An 18966-nucleotide genomic window follows, 5' to 3' on the forward strand; every position below is an offset into this window, starting at 1 on the left:
TATATTAAAAATAAGCAGACACCAATAAGCCATAATGTCATCAAGCTTCTAAGTAGTATATCATATTCTATCTTTTGTGCTGCGGAGAAGGTTAAAATGGTTCTGACTAGAATCACCAATTACATTATGCACATCTGTATAAATATAGCTACTCATTAATATGCACGCACGCATGCACACACACACGTGAATTTATAAATAGATACAACACACATATTTGGCTGAGTATCAAACCCAAGATACTCACACGTGATGGTAAATATTCTATTCCACACATTTCAGATACACAGAGCTAAAGAATCACAGGAACCCAGCTGCAAAAAAATGTACACCTGTAGTTTTACAAATCTTATATGTAAGGAAATAACTGATTGACCAAGCATGAATACTATTTTCTGCCTCAATAATATTATTTCTTTTTAAAGAAATATCATGTTAAGTCCTTTATCTTTAGTGCATCTATCAGTTGTTCACATATGAAATTGTAATAAAAAGGAATGAAAACATTACTAATTATCAATGTTCATTATGAATATCACTACCAAATAATGAAGTGTTATAAAAGAAAATAAGCTTGCCAGAATACACTTTACATATCATATCCATTATATTATGGTACTGGACAGATATCTACTAGTACAAACAGGATATGAACCAGTTAAGTGTAAACTATGTTTTCAAGGGTCAGTGTGAAGACACAATTATTTTGCTCTCATTCCAGTAAAAATTAAATATTTGTAACAATGCCTGCCATATAGCACCCAAAAGTATCATGTACTTACAAGCCAGCTTGCAATGCCTTTTCTACCCATTAAAGCCATGTGTTTAAAGAGTCTATTGTTTAAAACAAAGGCGACAAAGCAAATCTTTTAACATTAATTATGAGAGAGTATACATAGAGATCTTCATTACCTAATGGTTTCTACTAACCCATTATCCCCAAAAATTCAAAAAGAAAAAGATTCTCATTGAATTCTTACTTCCCCAAAGACAAGAAAAAACAAAAACAAGAAAAATTAAAACATTACAGTCACAGACAAATATACTTTCAGTCTGCCCAAGGTTCAAATTATTTGTTCCCTTTAGCCCATCACTCACTACTGCAGTCACTCTCTACTCAAACACATCATCATTTTAAAAGGTCTTTACTCCAAAATCAAGCTTTTTGAAGTCTTCAAAGGATGTGTATGGCAACTTATTTACCCTGTTCCCTGTTCTTAAGAGCATATTTAACAAGTCAGCAATTTGTAATAACACTGCCTTATTAAGAATGGAAAAGGTACCCAGGAAAACTAAAAGATTGTTACTCCTTTTTCAACATTCACTTCACTACAAATCAAAGCATAAACTCATATTTCATTCATTGTATCAACAAAGCTGAGTGAAGCATGATGTCTGTTTCTGATCTAAGAAATCCAAATGCAAACAGATTTTTAAATATTAGATAAAGTTTTCTGGATTTATAAAAATAACTTAAAACAAACAGTGATAATGCTAAGCAATGTTACTTTTCTAATGCAAAATGCTACATATTAAAATATGTCAGAGATTTAAAAAATAGTAACAAGTATACAAATAAAGCCAAAACAACTAAAATATCTGATACTAAGTAAGTAAAACACAATTCTGTGCAAGTTGAAAATGAAATTTGGCTTCAATCACTCAAATGCCCATCTTATAAAAGAAGCATACATTTATTTTCTCACGGTGTTGTACTACAGAGCTTCAGTTATTTAAATCTTAATTATTAAAATATTTCTATGCCATCATAACAAATGACACCTTCAAAATTGATTGCATACATGAAAAATAAGTGAAGACACAATGATCACCTAAAACTTTCTTTTTTTAAAAAAATGACTTTTTAATACAACAGTCACTGGTTTGCAGAATCTCTCTTAACCACATCTATCTAAAGACGACTCTCAATTATTTCAGCTCCCTTCTAAGAATGTGTAATCTTGCATCTGTGAGCAAAAGTGCTCAGTTATTATTTGTGGCAAGAATTTTTGTGACTGTACTGCTCAGCAATTCTATTTACATCAGCAATGCTAAATGCCCAATGGTGAGAGAGGAGCCAATCAGATGGCAGATTAGATGTCAACTCAGAGGCAGCTGTCTGGAGACTATTACAGCCAGTTTACCTCCACAATTCAAATTCCAAACCTTGCAAAAGAGATCAAGTCACTCTTTAGGCTCAGACTGCTGAGCAAGAAACATCAAGAGTGCTAAGTTATTTCTTATGATTTTAAAGATGGCAAAAGGGATATTTATATAAATATTTTCCATTCACAATCACCATAAACTATTAATCTGGTAATTCATCGGATATAACTGAACAGAAATTAAGCACTGACTTCAGAAATACTGACAATCGATCACTTACCATACCCAGGCCTTTTTGCTTAGTAAAAAAAATCTCTCACTTGATGAAGCAAGAGTGCATTAAAAGGGTAGAAGACACAACTGATTTCTAATTGTAACATTCGTCATCGCCTTAAATTGTTTTTTACTGGTTTGGAAAACTAGAGGCACATGCAAAGAGCAAGATACCTGAACAACTAGGATGAAAGACAGGTTTTATTACTATGGTACATACCTATAAGATACTTAAACTCTTTCTGCTGGGTTTCGGTAAACAATTGCATTCAAGCAACACAATAATAACCTAAAAGGCCTCTTTCCTCATTAGAAGAAATAAATCATGGCATGAAAAGGAAGACAGTGTTATAACCAGCAGTGCCTGCAAAATGACACTGGTTCCTCCCTTTCCCACTCCAAAGTGGTTTTCCTCCGGGCCTTGTGTGTTCAGATTTCTAATAAGTCTAGAGTAGGAGTACTGGGTGGGGTAGAGTGGGTCTCGTGTATTGTTCAACTGTATCACAAAATGGTCCAGTTTTCAGCAGAAAAGTCATTCCCGCTGATTATCTCTCAAACCTAATTAGAGTCAGACATTGTGGCTTATCCAACCCTGTTAGAGAGGCAGCAAGGAGTTGAGATGGAGTAGAAGAAAAGTAAATCAGAAAGAAAGTAAGGCTTGCATAGGACACAGACACACATAAGTGAAACAACACACTGCTTGCTCTTTTGGATTGTTATTGTTACCTGGCTCCTGCTGATAGTCTGTCCAGTGTTTCCAGGGCTCATCGCTGGATGATTTCTTTGTTGTGCAGCTGCCCAGGCTGGGTTTGCAGCTCCATACTGGGAACCCATGTCCTTGCCCATGACCATGCCTGCTGCTGCCTGCTGACTTCCTGGGGCGGCTGCTGCTGCTACTCCCTGAGCTGGCTGTTGCGATGGGGCAGCGCTGGGGTTGGTATAATCAGGATAGCCAGTGCCATAGCTCCTCATCATGGGGCTGGGGGAAGTGAGCAGCTGGTTCAAGGTTGGGGTGGCCCCAGACGGGTGTTGGTTTTGCCCGGAGAACCTTTGGAAGCCCGCAGCCCCAGATGCCTTGCCAAGGCTGCCCCCTCCACCGGAGCCCAGCATCATGCCCTGCTGGTGCTGTCTAGAGGAGCTCAGCACCCCGAAGGCAGAAGACGAACCCCCATAGCCGCCGCCGCCTGCTGCGGCTGCAGCCGCCACAGCTCCTGCTCCTCCCGTGCTGCTGCCGCCGCCAGGTCGGCCGTAAGCGCCCGAGTAGTGGTTGTACTGGCTGTTGGCGTAGCCTTCGTGCGAGTTGGGTAGGGGGTCCATGCTGTTGGGGGCCGCCGCGGGGTGCATTAGCCCCATCCCGGGGCTTTGTTGTCCGCCATGTTGATCAAAGCAAGGCCCGGCCCGGCTCGCTGAGGAGGCGCCTCCGCCGCTGCTGCCAGCGTTGCCGTAATAGCTATTAAACTCCGAGACACCCACCGCTGAGGGGCCGCCGCCGCCGCCACCTCCTCCTCCAGTGCCGCCGCCGCTGCCCGCTCCCTGAGGTGGCGGCGGCGGCGGCGGCTGTTGCCCGCCCAAAGGTCCCAAGCTGGGGTGGTCGTAGCGACTGCTGAGGTGCTGCTCTCCCATTTTGTCCGCCGCCGGCGGCGTCGCTTCTTCCTCGTCCCCGCCTTTATTCAGCAGGGGCTGAGGCTGCGGCTGGCTCTGGGGCTCGGCCTGTCCCCCCAAGCCACTGTCTTTTCCTCCATGTTGTTGCTGCTGCTCCATGTCTGCGCTGCTGGGCTGAGCAGCGCCGCCACCGCCGTTGTTGCTGCCGCCGCCGCCGCCGCCGCCGTTGTTATTCTGCATCGGATGGTGTTGAGGCGGCGGCTGTTGCTGGAATTGATTTAGCTGTTGGTGTTGTTGAAGTGCATGGTGGTGGTGGTGGTGGTGGTGATGAACATGGGGGTGCTGGGCATGGAGGTGAGCCGGGTGTTGGTGATGGTGCTGGGCATGGGGGTGGTGGGAAGGTGCGGTGGTAGGGTGATCGCCTCCAACGCTTTTCAACTTGTGGTTAGGGAGCAGCTCTGTCTCCATAGTCGGGGTAGATGAGGAGGAGGAAGAAGATAAGCCCGACGAGCTTCCAGGTTCTTTCAGAACCGATTCCGAGGAAGATCCGCTGCCGGTGGTGGTAGCGTTGTTATTACCGGTGGCGGCGGCAGCAGAAGTTGCATTATTGGCCATGTTCAGTTCATTATGGTGGTGGAGGGGATGGTGATCTACATTATTTAAGCTGCTGCTGCTGTTAGTCCCATCTACGACCCCCAAGAGAGAGCCCGATCCAGCGGCTCCTATAGTGCCTGCAACGGGACCCCCGGAGTTGAGATCTTGGTTTAAGTTGCCCGGCAAACTCGGGGTTTTGCCCTTGTTCTTGTTTGCACCCGCCGGAGCCGCTGCTACTTGCGCGGCCATGATCATTGCAACATTGCAAGGGGGGGAGAAATCAATTAAGTCCCCCCCAGCTTAGAAAAATGGGCAAAACAATAATGGGTGTGGGGAGAGAAGAGAGGAGCAAAAATCCCCCCACAATACAAGAAAGTAGATGGATGTGATTAAACAAAAACCCTGCTGATCATTCCATACGCGCGCGCATACAACACGATTAAAAAAATGACCGAAACTCCCCTCCCCAAGTCCTTGATGGAGATTAGAAATTGTAAGAATGCCTTACGGTCTGTGCCTGTTCCTGCTGTGTGATTTCATGTTGAAAGTTTTTTTGTTCAGGTTTAAATGAAACTTTTTTCTTTTCCTCTCTAACCCGGATATGGGTAAATACACGTCTGGCTGAGACTATCTGGCCCAGCATGGCATGAGAGAGCGAGCGAGCAAGCAAGCTCTAACAACTATTATCCACTTCTCTCTGATTACTCCGGTGCACATGGAAAACGCGGACTGGAGTTTCCTTCTGCCTTCTTCCGCGGGTCTAGTAGCAATGCTACAGGCAAGAGAAGAGGCGCACGCTTCACAGTCTCTCTTCAGCAGCCGCGACAGAAGGCAGCTGGCACAGCTTTGCAAACGGGGGGACGGATGCTGCCTCCTCCTTTTTTTAGTTTTTATTCCACTCTTGCGAAAGAGGGGAGAAGAGTATTAAATCAAAGGAAGCCCTTTGTGGAAGGGTTTATGACGTCCAAGGAGGACTCATTATTTGTGTTTAAACAATTGGTATTAGTTTCCCCTCCCAACCCATCTCACAACAAAAAGCATCAATAAGCTAAATTAACTGTGATGTACTTCAGCATATTTTAATGATCTGAATGAAAGTAAGAACTATCTCCATAAATAAGTTTGCCTATGATCGATCTTAATAAAATAATATACTTAAGTCCACATCCACACATAGGATAGGAAAAATGTACAATATGAAGACAACTTCGTATGTATTACAGTATATAACAACTTTCAGTGGGAATGTGCATTCTTAATTTGCATTACATCAAAAGACCCCCCTCACCTGTTTTTATATGTGAGGCTCCCTTGCGGGATCAAGGCAAGTAAATGTAACATAAACTAATTTCAGCAATCTCTAACTGTAAATAGAGACTAAAATTGGGGGAAAGGGATTATTTATTTTATTGAAGATTTAAATATGAATTCACTGTTATATGTCTTCAACTTTCATCAGGGCTGATAGCATTGTTAAAAATATTCCGAGTACATCTTGGATTGCATTTAAAATCACAATTTACTCTTCATCATTTTTAAAAAGAAACATTCCATAGCAGGTAACTTCCAATAGGTATGTTCAATGTTGTTACTTAAGGCTGCAGTCCTATAGCCATTCACTTTGGAATACACCCATTGAATTCAGTGGGATTTATGTCTGAGTAGATGTGCACAGGATTGTGCTTTAAGGCTTCAGGGTGTACACTTGGGGAAAATTCCACTAAAGTTGTTGTGCTTTCCATCTGAAGAATGAGCTGTAAAATGATTCTCCAATTGAGAGTTCAGTTTACCAAGCAGGACTTCCACACTTCAGTGACATAAATGGAATTTGTAAAGAAGCAGTGTCAGGAGAATTGCACTATTTGTAAAGGAAAATGACCAAACTATCAAATGCTATCTGTACTAACCTGTTTAAAATGTCCTTTAATCCATTAATTAATTGATACATTGATTTAAGAGTCAGGTAACTGATATGCTGAAAATCATTGGCTGAATGACATATTTTGAAAATACATTAGTTTGGATATCTCACTCGTTCAAATATACAGAGATGCTACTTTTGCCACCCAAGTTATCAGTATGGTCTAATTATTTTAAATAGGATATGAAGATTTATTTCATAGCAGCTGCTACTGTTTGGTAATAATTACTCCTATTTTCCCTTGTGTAAATGTTTGCACCTTTGTGTGCCTGTACGTGCATGCACATGTTTGTGTGTGTGTGTGTTTGTGTGAAAAGAGAGAGAGAAATCAAAAAAGATGCAAGGGAAAAAAGCACAATTTTAAGTATACATTTTCCAAAATGAATTGATCATATGCACATTAATTTTTACCATGATATAATTCCTTTTTTCAGGTATTAGGATTTTTTTCTTCTATCAGTAAGTCTGTAGTATACAGTACTACGCTGTATACCATTTTGCTGATTATATCATTTTCGAAGGCCTGATTTGCTATATTTGTGGCCAGCAGCCTATGGCAGCAACATTTCTGCAGTTGCTACAGTGTCCAGCTGTCTCAAAGTCCTAATAATCATTTGCATTAATGATGCTTTTAATACAGTTATTACATATGGGGCTGTTTTCAACATGTTCTATTAATTTGTATGCAGAGCAAGGATTTTCTGAAGAGAGTAAAACATTTTCAGCACTATCGTTTATGTCCCTAAACAATGAAATTACATCTGCTGTATTTAAAGCATTGTAGATGATCCAAAGAATGATTACTTCCACTTTTGTTAAATTATTAGTCATAGAAATGACTTGCGTTTATATAATAGCATGCTGCCACTATTGGCATTAACAAATTAAGATCTATTTTAATACAATTAATATACACGGTACAGAGATACCCATAAAACACCATATCCTAATCCACCAACTAGGCCATTGAGAGGCATGCCATTAACTTAAAAGCTAAGAACAGATCGTGTAATCTTTTAAATAAAAATAGTCTATTAAATTATGATTTTGCAACTATCATAAACACATTTGATTGTGATCAAAACAATAGGTATCTTGTTATGTATGAAATACACAATATCCTAAATGATCATACAGCAAAGCAGGATTGCCCTGACAGTGTTGCTACTTCCCCCTCCTCCGCTCCTGAATTCAGTCTGAAGTCTATGACTCAGATAAAATTGATTAAAATTCAACTATAAATGTAGCTGTAAGCCTGTAGATACTTACCTGTGAGTTAATGCTATTCGTTCAGTGGGACTTACTTCTGACATGCAGAGAATGACATAGCAAGTCTAACTGAAATAACTGGAATTGATGATTTTGACTAAATTCAATTCTCTCTTCAATGGGGCATTACTGGTGACTCTCTTTTTCTGAGTCTTGAGCTTAATTTTCAGATGTCCCTGTTTAACTACATGTTTATAATCCTTATATTTGAATTACTTTTTTTCTATTTTGCAAACACCAAAACTGTTACATAGTTAGAAATTGATAGAGTGGGAAAATTGGTAAGTAATTCTAGCTGGAAATTCAGGTGCATACCCAAGGGTCATTATAATCTGTAACTACAACAAATTGCAATTCTATGCAAACTTAGTGTATATACATCATCTTTGTAGAGGAAAGAATAACAGAACTGTAAGATGAATGCATGCCAAGTCATCCATCAGCTTTTGCCAAGAGAATACTACATCTTTGTTATTGAGCTTTTTGACATTTTTTCCTAGATTTTCTTATTTTCTATATTCAAACATTCACTAATTATACACATTAAACCTCATAAGTTGAGTTTTGAACTCTTTTCATATGCAAACAGAGAGATATCTCCATGTATGTATTATATACATGTAGGTTCTAAAATAAACTATAAACTAAATCACACATTTATTCTTTCAGATATTTACACTTAAACTGAAATGTGTAATTTCAAAATCCTGATAGGGCATAACTCACAGTAGGATTACAATATTTTCTCATTCACCTTGCACCTAGTTTTATGTAAGATTAGCAAATGCTGGTTACTTATACAATTTTAGCACGCATAATGTAACAGATCATTTTAGGAGACATTTGTAATAAAATGGTATTGTTTCAGTTATCTCAAGATCCAACAGAAGATCCAAAACTTCATAATATGACTTCACAATTAAATTAGCCTGCTATAAAAGATAACGTGCCAGTATTCCTCCCCAAGAGCAGATGCCACACCCTCAAGCAGACAGAAGGCATTGCAGTCTGTGCAGGGAACACATCACGCAAAGCAAATATAACTCATTTTTGTTTCACACAGCTTAGGTTATGAACAATAGCTGAATTTAAAACTTTTCGTTTGTGCACCTTTGACTAAGATATCACAATTTGATATTGCCATGCACAGTCCATATCTATGTGCAAGTTATTCCACTCAAACTTACCACTTAGAGTTTTGTGTTGGGTATTTATCTTACTTTGTTCAGGTTCTCTGACTTTGTATAGCGTTTTCCCTAGCATTATTGATATTAATTTGACATTTAACTGGACATACAATTGTTCTCCTCAATTGTCTTCATGGCACTTTTTCAGATGTTTTAAATATAGCAGGATTTAATCAATTAATCATTGTGATAATTCAATTCAGTTTTTAAGTGTGTTTAAAGTAAAATAGTAGTTGGAATTATTTACAAAAAGATAATGTTTGACACAGATTTTGTGTAAAGAAAACACTATGTAGCCAAGTTGGAGCCATGCATTATTGAAAAGTTGTAAATCTTCACCACTAAATCCAGTAATACCACAGTTGTAAAATGGATACACTATATACATGCTATGCGTTTCATCATAACTGAAGAAAAAGAGCTGATTAGGAAAATAAACTTGTTCTGCCAGCTCCTGTTGTGACATCAGCCATGTTAAGCTCTAGAGTCTTTCAGCATCGCATGATTCACAAATGTGATTATAATTAAGAGGGTTTTATTTTTCCCTCAAACAATGAATGCCAGATTTTTCAAAACTTTAAAGTGTCCATATTTAAAAGAAAGTGTAATCTTCATTATTGATCTTTTAAATGAGGTGTCAGGTTATGTGTAAATATATGTATATTTAATTTGTTAATTGCTGAATAGTTAAAAGTCAGACATTAATTAAAATGGCTTTAAAGAAGTGACAATATGCCTCATTTTTGTAATCTATCTCATATTCTATACTTCTCTTTCATCCTAAATCAACTTTAGGATAACTTTTCGGAAAGCATAAATTTCTGTTTAAGCTGCACTTTGTATTTGCAGAAACGGAGATCAGCCATTGCTTCTCTATCTCAAAGTGCATTGCTAAGTGTAATTTGCAACACCTACTGTTGTGCAAATCTGCATTGTGAGACTGTGCTCATCTAAACTTCAAATCTCATACTGACAACACCTGGCCAGATTTTGGAACTTGGTTGTTTCCTTGGTTGTACCACCTGCCTAATGAAAAGTTGTTGTTTTATGGGACTTCGGGATTTTAGTAGTTCCTAAAAAATGGTTTTGACCAGGTACAGTTCTTTTTTCTATTAGACTTTCCTATCTTTAATTAGTTAATTAAATTTCCTTGTTAAAATTTATCAGATCTATTTCCAGTGCCATGAAACAAACTCAAGAGTATTTGAATATACCTTCATGTGCATCAGTTCATACTTACTGAAATGCATCTGCTATTTTGTTGCAACTTATTCCCACATTAGAGATAGCCTTATAGAGTTCTGTACATGTCTTTTAAAGTTTCACCATCCTGAATAACTTGGTATCACCTCCAAACCCAGGAGGAAAGAAGCATAACTCAATGGCTGCCTTTCAAATGCTTCTTAATATGCTTATTATATTGTTTCTTTCTTTATTCATATCAGAAGCATCACATGTGAATCAAGCTATAATTTGCCCTGGAAACCAGAATCGTAAAACTGAAGTTTTTGTATGTTGGGTACCTCATGAGAAGGGCAGACTCACTGGAGGCAGAGGAGGAAGGAAAAAAAAAAGTTGTATGGATTGATTCCAGAAAGAAAGCCACAACCTTGACTTTATAAAAGCTGAGCAGTGACAAAGGATAGGACGTTTTAGACAGCATTCAGTCATAGGGTCACCATATACCTTTGACAACTTTGTGACATGTAACAACAACAAATAATTAACACCCTTCTCACAATGTAGGCCCCTAACAGGCCAAAGTGCAGAATCATATTAATTCTTTTTCACATTCTTCTGAGTGAGTTTCTCTGGCTCAGAGCCAATTGCTAGTCTCCCTCCTACCCATAACTGTTCATAGGCTTCACATTAAGTACAGAAGAGATTACACTCACATCACCTGTTGGATTTTAGTGCTTTTAATGGGTCTACTCTGAGTGAAAACTAACATTGGATCTAGTCCTCTACATTGTGGGTGGAGAGGAAAGTGCTGAATGAAGCCACATCAGGAACCAGGGACTATGGGTGGAACGTTGAACAACCTGTGTCACCCCTTTTTTGTACACCTTCCTTTACTGATATATCCTCAGTATTTCCTCTTGCTGGACTAGGTACAGAAACATTTCCCTGCCCACCAGCAAACAGGGGACAAGGGAAGGAGACATTGCTCCCATGTGAACAACTACCCCTAACTCCTATATTTCTGGGTTTACTATTCAGGACAGTGATTACTACATTTTGTATGAGAGTCTGATATCTTCTTTCTGTCCGGAATCTGTTCCTGGCTGTATATTATGTTGGTAGTTCTTAGAAGCTCCATATCTGACATTATTTCAAAACCAATTTAAATGGTTCATATCCAGCTGTGTATTATCTCAAAATCCCTCTTCAACTGCTCCTGAGTAAACTTTGTAGTCATTGGGTAACAGAATGTGTCATCTTATGGTGACTGGATGAAACATAGGAAGAAAAGCCCAAGGATCTATATGGGGACAATTTATTGGTACTGTTTATATGAATTTAAAAGGTCTACAGTCAGTGGTGGCCATTAGAATGAACAAGTTTGGAGGTAATGCCAATTTATTCAGGATGGTGAAACCGTAAGTGACATGCACAGATCTCCACAGGGCTATCTATAAAAGTGAGTTGCCAACAAAAAAGCAAATGAGTTTTAGTATGCATGAAATGAACAGGGGGTAAGGAACCTATATCTACATATATATGATTGAATCTTGATGGGTGGTGGGTGTCCAGGGAATAAAAGAGATGTCACAAATAAAATGCTAATTCAGAATGTGGTAGTAGCAGAAAGTCAAGTCCCTAGAGATTACTAGGAAAGGTATTGAAAATCAAACAGTATGACAAGTGGCTTTATCAAAATCTATTTGTCTTCTCTCTCTCTCTCTTTCTGTGCAGCACAGTTGCACAACCACATTTCGAACATTGTAAACTGTTCTGATCATCCCATCTCAAAAAGAATTGTAGAAAAGGTGCAGGAAAAGGTACTCCAAATGATCAAGGGGTTGGAGTCCTTACAGCTGTAAAGTGTTTTGGTCTAGAAAAAAGAGGTGTTGGGACCAGGGAAGGAAATTACAAAAGTTTATAAAATTATACATGATGTGAAGAAAGTTATATTTTCTTGTCTTCATAATATTAACATTAAAGATTATTCAGTGAAATGATTTAGCAGTAGATTCAAGACAACAAATAAAGTACTGTTTTAAAGAATGCATAATTAATATATGGAATACACTGCCACAAAGTAGCAATGGATATTAGCTTATATGGCTTTATCATTGTACTTATAGAAGCTCCACAAAGTCCCAAGGTAACAGCAGCAACAGGAGTAGCCACTCAGTGATCCATTAGCTGCTGATTGCAGCTAATGCAATATATTAGCATTATATATATTGCTTATCTGCAATATATATATATCTGCAATATATGGCTTCCTTATCTGCTTTCCTCCTATTGGGTAGGCAACATTCCCATCTCCATGTTTACTTTTGGAAGGAGAGAAAGGGGATAAATGCATTGAGGGAGATGAGGGAAATCATGGCCAAAGTGTTTATCGTGATTTAATACAAATATCCTTCAGCATTGCAGGGATGGGGAAGAGGGGGGACCCACTTTAAAACTTCAAGTGGAATGGTCAGGATGAGGCTGTTGAGGTCCATAGGGAGCAATTGCATAAGGAAAGAGATGTCCCTGGCCAGATGCAAGGTAAGAGCTAGAGGATGAAGTGAGGACAACAGAAACCGCACTGCCTGGGGAACCATGTCATTGTCTGGCTGGAACATGTAGGCAAAAATCTGCACAGTTTGCAAACAGCACAGGCTTCTTTGCCATGGTGTGTACACCCAGCTGCAGTATGCTAAGGATCAGAAACGGGAAGGCCCTGCCTCTGGACTTCTGGCTGGCCATTGAAAGAGGAAAAGAATGCTGGGCAACATGAACTTTTGGTCACAGCCATTATGACTCTTTTCATATTATTTTATGTTTTTATTCTGAGACACAAGGCGGGTGATTAATTCCTCTTTAGCTAGAATCCATGAACACATATGCATTAAGCACAATTCACCCTATGTATTAGCAGCAGTGGGATATTCTTCTGACTAATCATGCATAGAGTTGAGCTGTTAAACACACTAAACTACCTAGGGCTACTTATCTTAAGGCTTCCACCAGATGCCCTGCTTCCTTAGTCTAGCATTGGTAGATATCTGACTGGTAAATATCTGACTGAAGGGAAGGGCCTTCACAGTGGTGGAACATAAGAACTGCACTGGATAAGGTTAAAGACCTATCTGTTCCTAAAACGTGGCTATAGAAAGCCCAAAATCTGCAGGTCAATGCATGCTTAGGAGAGTTTCCACATCTCTTGTTTTTAGATAAATGCTGAATATCTTAATATTCCATCAGTTATTGCTACTGTTCGCCATTGCCTCCTTTGGATTTAATGTTGTTTTGTTTCCTATTTGTTTTATCTGAGCTATATTTTAAATCCATGTTTTATTGCTGTAATGCTTCTGATTTTTACGTAAGCCAGTTCAGAATTTTTAAAACAACACACAGAAATAAACACATACCTAAACATACATACAGTCTTATTTATTTTTACTTCATCTTTTACCTCATCTGGATAAGCCTACAGAAAGTGGGATTCAATAAAAATGTGAAAAGCAATATAACAGTGGAATAAATGACATCAAAATGCCATCAGACAAAATTATATATAGGTCACCAGCAAAATATAAATGAGCAGGTTTGGTGGAATAAAATATTCTTCATGGCAACAAGTGAGAACATGAGTTCTCAGGAAATTGAATTACATAAATCTGATGTCAGCACGGAAAAGGCCCTGTCCTAAGTACACACTAAACTGATTGACTTCAAGGGTTGACTTCTAAAACCACTCATAGGGTTTGGGAAAGTTTGAATAATCTGATCCCAAACTATTAATAGCTGTAAACTTCAAATGTTAAAAGGTTAACGCAAGCCCTTCAGATTGAGCACAGACCCAAACTAAAGCAAATTTGGTGTAATATCCTCAATTTCTTTAGCCTCCATAAACATTCTGGCAATGAAGTTTACACCAGCTAAAATTTCTGAACTTTCCTGAAAGACAGCATTACAAAAGTCTCGGCTGGATATTACCTGTGCATGTCTGACTAAGACCAAACCTACTTTTCCAGATTAGGTTACAGCTGCCAAACCAGTGTATGCTGGCAGTAACAGTGCCTAGCCACTGAGAACACTTGCACTTCCATAGGCAACACTACCCCCAGTAATACCGCAGAGTCACATACTTGCCTGTTGGGGTGGGGGGGGTGTAACTTCATTCAAAACTGGTTGCAAAGCTCAACCATCAGCACTTCTGTCTTACCCAGATGAAGTTGATTTGCTATCATCCTGCTCAGAACTGCCTCCAGGCACCAATTTAACATGTCTACCACCTTCCTGGGATTAGTAGAATGGTTATGGAATGTGCTCCTGTTGAGATACATATGCAAGCTTGTGCACATTCCTATGTGACTTGCATTCCCTTAAGGGACCTTTAACATTGGGAAATAAAGTCTTTCCTTGCCTTCTATGGCTAAGAAAATGATTTCTGTACAAAGAGAGAGACACTCAGAAAAAACTGAAGAGAAAATAAGTTCCACGTATTTATTGACGTTTACATGCGCTCAAATGCATCAGCTAATTTTGGAGAAATTAGTGGAGCAAAGTATTTGTTAAAATTACACCAGTTGGGGGCGCTTCCACCTTCACAGAGATTTGTACTTTGATGGAGAAATTAGCAGCATTCTCAGTGAAGGTGTAAAAGTGAGGCCATGGATATGTGTGAACTACAGGAGATCCTAGGGAAGGGATGTATTGGAGTCACAGAGCAAAGACAAGGGCTTTGGATACACAAGAGTATTTAACATTCATGGGAGTAAAGAACAGCAGGATGTAAGGTGGAGTGAGGGATTTTGAGTGAAATAGGTCTCTTCACACTGTTGACAACTCAGTCCAAAACAAAAGGTATCTCATAGCGGTTTCATGCAGATGTTAAAAAACATAAAAATATAAGCTGGAGATCTGGGCACTACAAAGGTCACTTGGCATTATTGCTGCAAAGCCTACACAGATTTTGTGTGGAGAATGCCCCAAATACACAAAAGATCTGAAAGACCCCCCAGATATATTGTTTTCAGCCAGACATGAATTTGTCTTTTTCTAGTTTTATTTGGATATCTGAGAAAGGCAAAGTAACAGTCATTTCACTACTAATAGCATATATTATAATTTCTAATGAAATCAAATTATTAAGCAATGTATCAGTTCATGGATGATAGAATTAGTGGTTGATACAAAACAAGATACAGAAGTCTGTGCTCTATGAGTACTCTTATCTTTAATCACAAGACCAGTGACATTTGACATGTACAGATTAAACATTATTATTATTATTACTCTTGAACTTGAGATGTCTAGTTGGTGTGGAATGGTTTTCTTTATACTCGGAGATAAAATGTGCGGCTCAAATCCACTGGGCAGTTCTCCTAAATTAGCCTAATGGAAATACACAAAAGATCTGAAAGAGCTCTTTGAAATCCTAAATTCTACACCATTCTTCTTAAAACAATATTTTATAAAACATGTGACTAGAAACTTACATAATTCCCAGAAAAATGCAGGTATCATTTTCCCAGGACATGTCTGAATATACTGCTGGAAATAATTGCACTGTCAACATTGCTGGCTCCATGCTAGTCTGGAACCAGCAAAGAACATGAACAGGTAAAACACACTTAGGTTCTGATCTGCAGATATTGGAAGTGTTTCAATAGTATATGTGATATCCAAATTAGAGTGATTTGAATGTACTGTGAAACTGAGTCAACATGCTGTCTCTTGATGTGGTGCAGAGCTTTCTAAACCTTGTAAAGTACATGCAGAATCTTTTTTAGCTATAAGGCCTAAACATTCCTGTATGAAGAGCTTTCCATGCCAGAAAGTAGTCAAGACTTCTCCTTACTGTGTGAGCTTAATGTATGGATAAAAGGTTAACTATGTGCATTCTGAGGCAGTACAGTCCTGGGAGAGCATAATGCATATTTCTATACATTAGGTTGAACATTTGAATTGACTGTATGGCCTAGCTCTTGCTGAGAGTTTGGTTGGTTGGTTGGTTTATATCCCACCGTTTTTCCTTTTGAGGAACTTAGGGTTGATTCATAATTCTCCTCCTCCTCTCAATCTTACCTTCACAACAAGAGTGAGATAGGTTGGGCTGAGAGTGAGTGACTGGCCCAAAATCTCCCAGTGAGCTCCATGGCTAAAGGGGGACGAGAACCCAGATAGCTCAAGTCCCAGTCCACTCTAACCACTACACCACACTGCCAATGGTTTTCAACCTTTCCACAGCTGGGGAGTGGCAAAATCAGGAAAACCACCTCAGGGACCACTGAGACAGAAACAAAAAGCACCATACCCATAATACAGTATTCTGTGTATTAGTTTCCAAACACAATACCAAAAAATGAAAATTCTCTAAAATGACCAGAAACTGAGCAACAAAAAATGCCAACAATAGAACAATAACAAAAAATGCCAACAACTGAAAACAGCATGGTGTGGCTCCCAGTCAGCTCCCACTGAGCTATCTCCCCCGCTCCGTGCCACCCCTCCAGTGGCACCAGCACCCCTCCCCACAAATGCGATGCCAACCAAGGAAGAGGTGGTGCAGCACAGCTAGTCCCTGCACCACTTCATGGCAAGCAGGATGTGGACACCCTCCCCCCCCCCGCCCCCATGGAGCTGCAATAAATTTCCATGGACCAGCAGTTGAAAACCACTGCTCTGGGCCGCAGTATTTGTATTTCAGTTGCAGGTGTATCTACATGCATTTGGCTCCATATAAATAGTCCATCTATTTAATTGTGCAATTCCTCCACCTCAACGTGCACATACAGTCTGAAGCAGTAAAGCTGAGACCCAGGTATCTCCTCAGAGAGAACAAGGCCAAATCCATTTCTGTTTCCACAATGTTAATTTAGTCCAACATGTTATGATAAACACATTTCATTTCTTACTAAAAGAACATGGCAGGATTTTCTTTATTTTCTTAACAATTCAGGACAATTCTTAGTAAATCAGATGTTAAGCCTAGTTGTATTCAATAACCATTTTTACCTGAGAAAACCTTATTTCTTAATGAATCTCTGAGCATTGCAGGGATGACTGTACAAAGCCATTGCTTTTTCTTTATTGCCCACTAAAGAAACATTTATGATTAACCAGAAAAGAGAACTAGATCATTCTCTTCAGCTGGAGGCACTGGCCTCAGTAATGTCCTTCTTCATGTATGGCCTGTTTCAACTAAATTGTTAGAATTGCAATATAAAAATTCTATATCAATAGCACTAAACACATATGAAGATGAGCAAGATTGCAAGTCATTGTTCAGGAGGGTTTTAGAGAAATTCTTAGCAGCAAATGTGTTTTGTTCAAGTATTTCAGGGGATGTTGTAAAATGATCCTTTCCCAAGGTAATTTATATAGAAAGCTGAGAAAATTAGGAATTCTGGGGTGCTGAAATACTGTCCTTAGTAAAGACCCCTAGATTTTGATATATATTTGGGTAACTGGAAACAAATTAGGATCGTTCACAAGTAAAATATTGCAAATGGGTCTAGAAAGTTGAGATTTAAAATGTAAGCATCCTTGAAGCCAGTTTGTGGCTGAGTGCTGAAATTTGGGGACACATAGCTCATGCTCTTGGCCAGTCTGTTATCCCAACATTTTTGGTGTGGATATACAACTAAATACTGAGCTTTTCAAAAAGTACTCTAGGTCCCTATATGCAGTTTCTGGATTGTGAACACATGTTAGTATTTTACAACCAGAAAACAAACCAAATCTGAAAGCTAAATGCCTGGAAACTCAAAAATATATTAAAGTATATTAAACTGAGCACCATACAAATGCACATATTATAGCATCCATTGTAAGTCTAGAACCTTTTATAGGATGAATAGAAAACTATCAACAGTAGTATTTTCAACACATGGACCTTATAACACAACAACTAGCCATGGGTAATTATTCATGGTGGGTTCTTGTGTCAACCAAACTCAGGCCAATTCACACAAAGTGCCTTAATTTTGGGGAAAAACCACGCTGATAACACTTTCCTTGTTTTAGGCGTTGATTCTATCACAATGGGCTGTCATGTTGTGAAAGAGAAATTTCAGGAGAGAAATTTCAGCATGGGTTGCAGGGAATGGCGAAAAAGCTTTGCAGCAAGAGTCAAAAGTCTGTGCTGTTCTTTGCAAACTCACCAGTGATTGCCCCTCCATTGATTTCTACACGGCACTCTGGAGAGACTGTCCCTGATTTGCCATTAAAAAAAAGTTTTCATCCTAAAAAACTGTGCAACTGTGTTGTATTATTGCCTTTCATAAGTGCACATGTGGGCTTGTGCAGCTATCCAATATGTGTAGACTTGTCTATTCAATTTCCTTGTCTGATTCATCTCTGAAAGGAAATAACTCATTGGAGTAGGTAACAGACTGAAAAGGTGGATCTGCATATAGGCTAACATATGCACAATTGTCAGGGTCCAGTTGCCAAGTTGTCAGTGGAAAAGCATGCATAAAGGGGAGAAAGCAGCAAAGGAAAGTGCAGTAGAGGTGGGGAGAGTGTCCTCTTATCAATGCAGTCCTTTTATTTTTAAATCTTATACTGACATTCCCACTGTCTTCCACCTTTTCAACCTTTTCCCAAGACTCCAGTTGCCCTGGAAAGGAAGGATACTAACAGTCCCCACCCTGTTCATGGTTCCTTTTTGGAACAGTCACTCCCCTCCATTTATTACTCTGTGATTAAATTTTTACTTATTTCTGCAATTTCAAAAGAGAGAGAGAGAGAGAGAGAGAGAGAGAACTGCAGGAAACCGTAGTGGTAGGTATGCAACATTCAGGAGATGGGGGAAGAAAACACAACCCAGTTGCACTTTTTCTGAGA

At 39.1% G+C, this 18966-nt stretch overlaps 1 protein-coding gene across 13 annotated transcripts in view; it reads right to left on the bottom strand.

Moving 5' to 3' along the window:
• ARID1B (AT-rich interaction domain 1B) overlaps positions 1-18966 on the bottom strand; it is a 496963-nt gene that overhangs the window by 447611 nt on the left and 30386 nt on the right. For 11 of the 13 annotated variants that reach the window (XM_044422242.1, XM_044422234.1, XM_044422313.1 and 8 more), the window contains exon 1: positions 3106-5249. The exons of 1 other annotated variant lie outside the window; for it this stretch is intronic. In XM_044422242.1, the coding sequence (XP_044278177.1) occupies positions 3106-4830 (1725 nt within the window). In that variant the 5' untranslated portion in view covers positions 4831-5249. Of the gene's footprint in view, positions 1-1802; positions 1919-3105; positions 5250-18966 lie in introns of those variants that run through there. One more of the 13 variants, XM_044422294.1, reaches the window with a different exon arrangement.

This window comes from Varanus komodoensis, unplaced genomic scaffold (assembly GCF_004798865.1).
Source record: "Varanus komodoensis strain SLA01 unplaced genomic scaffold, ASM479886v1 scaffold1, whole genome shotgun sequence".
NCBI classification, from domain to species: Eukaryota; Metazoa; Chordata; class Lepidosauria; order Squamata; family Varanidae; genus Varanus; species Varanus komodoensis.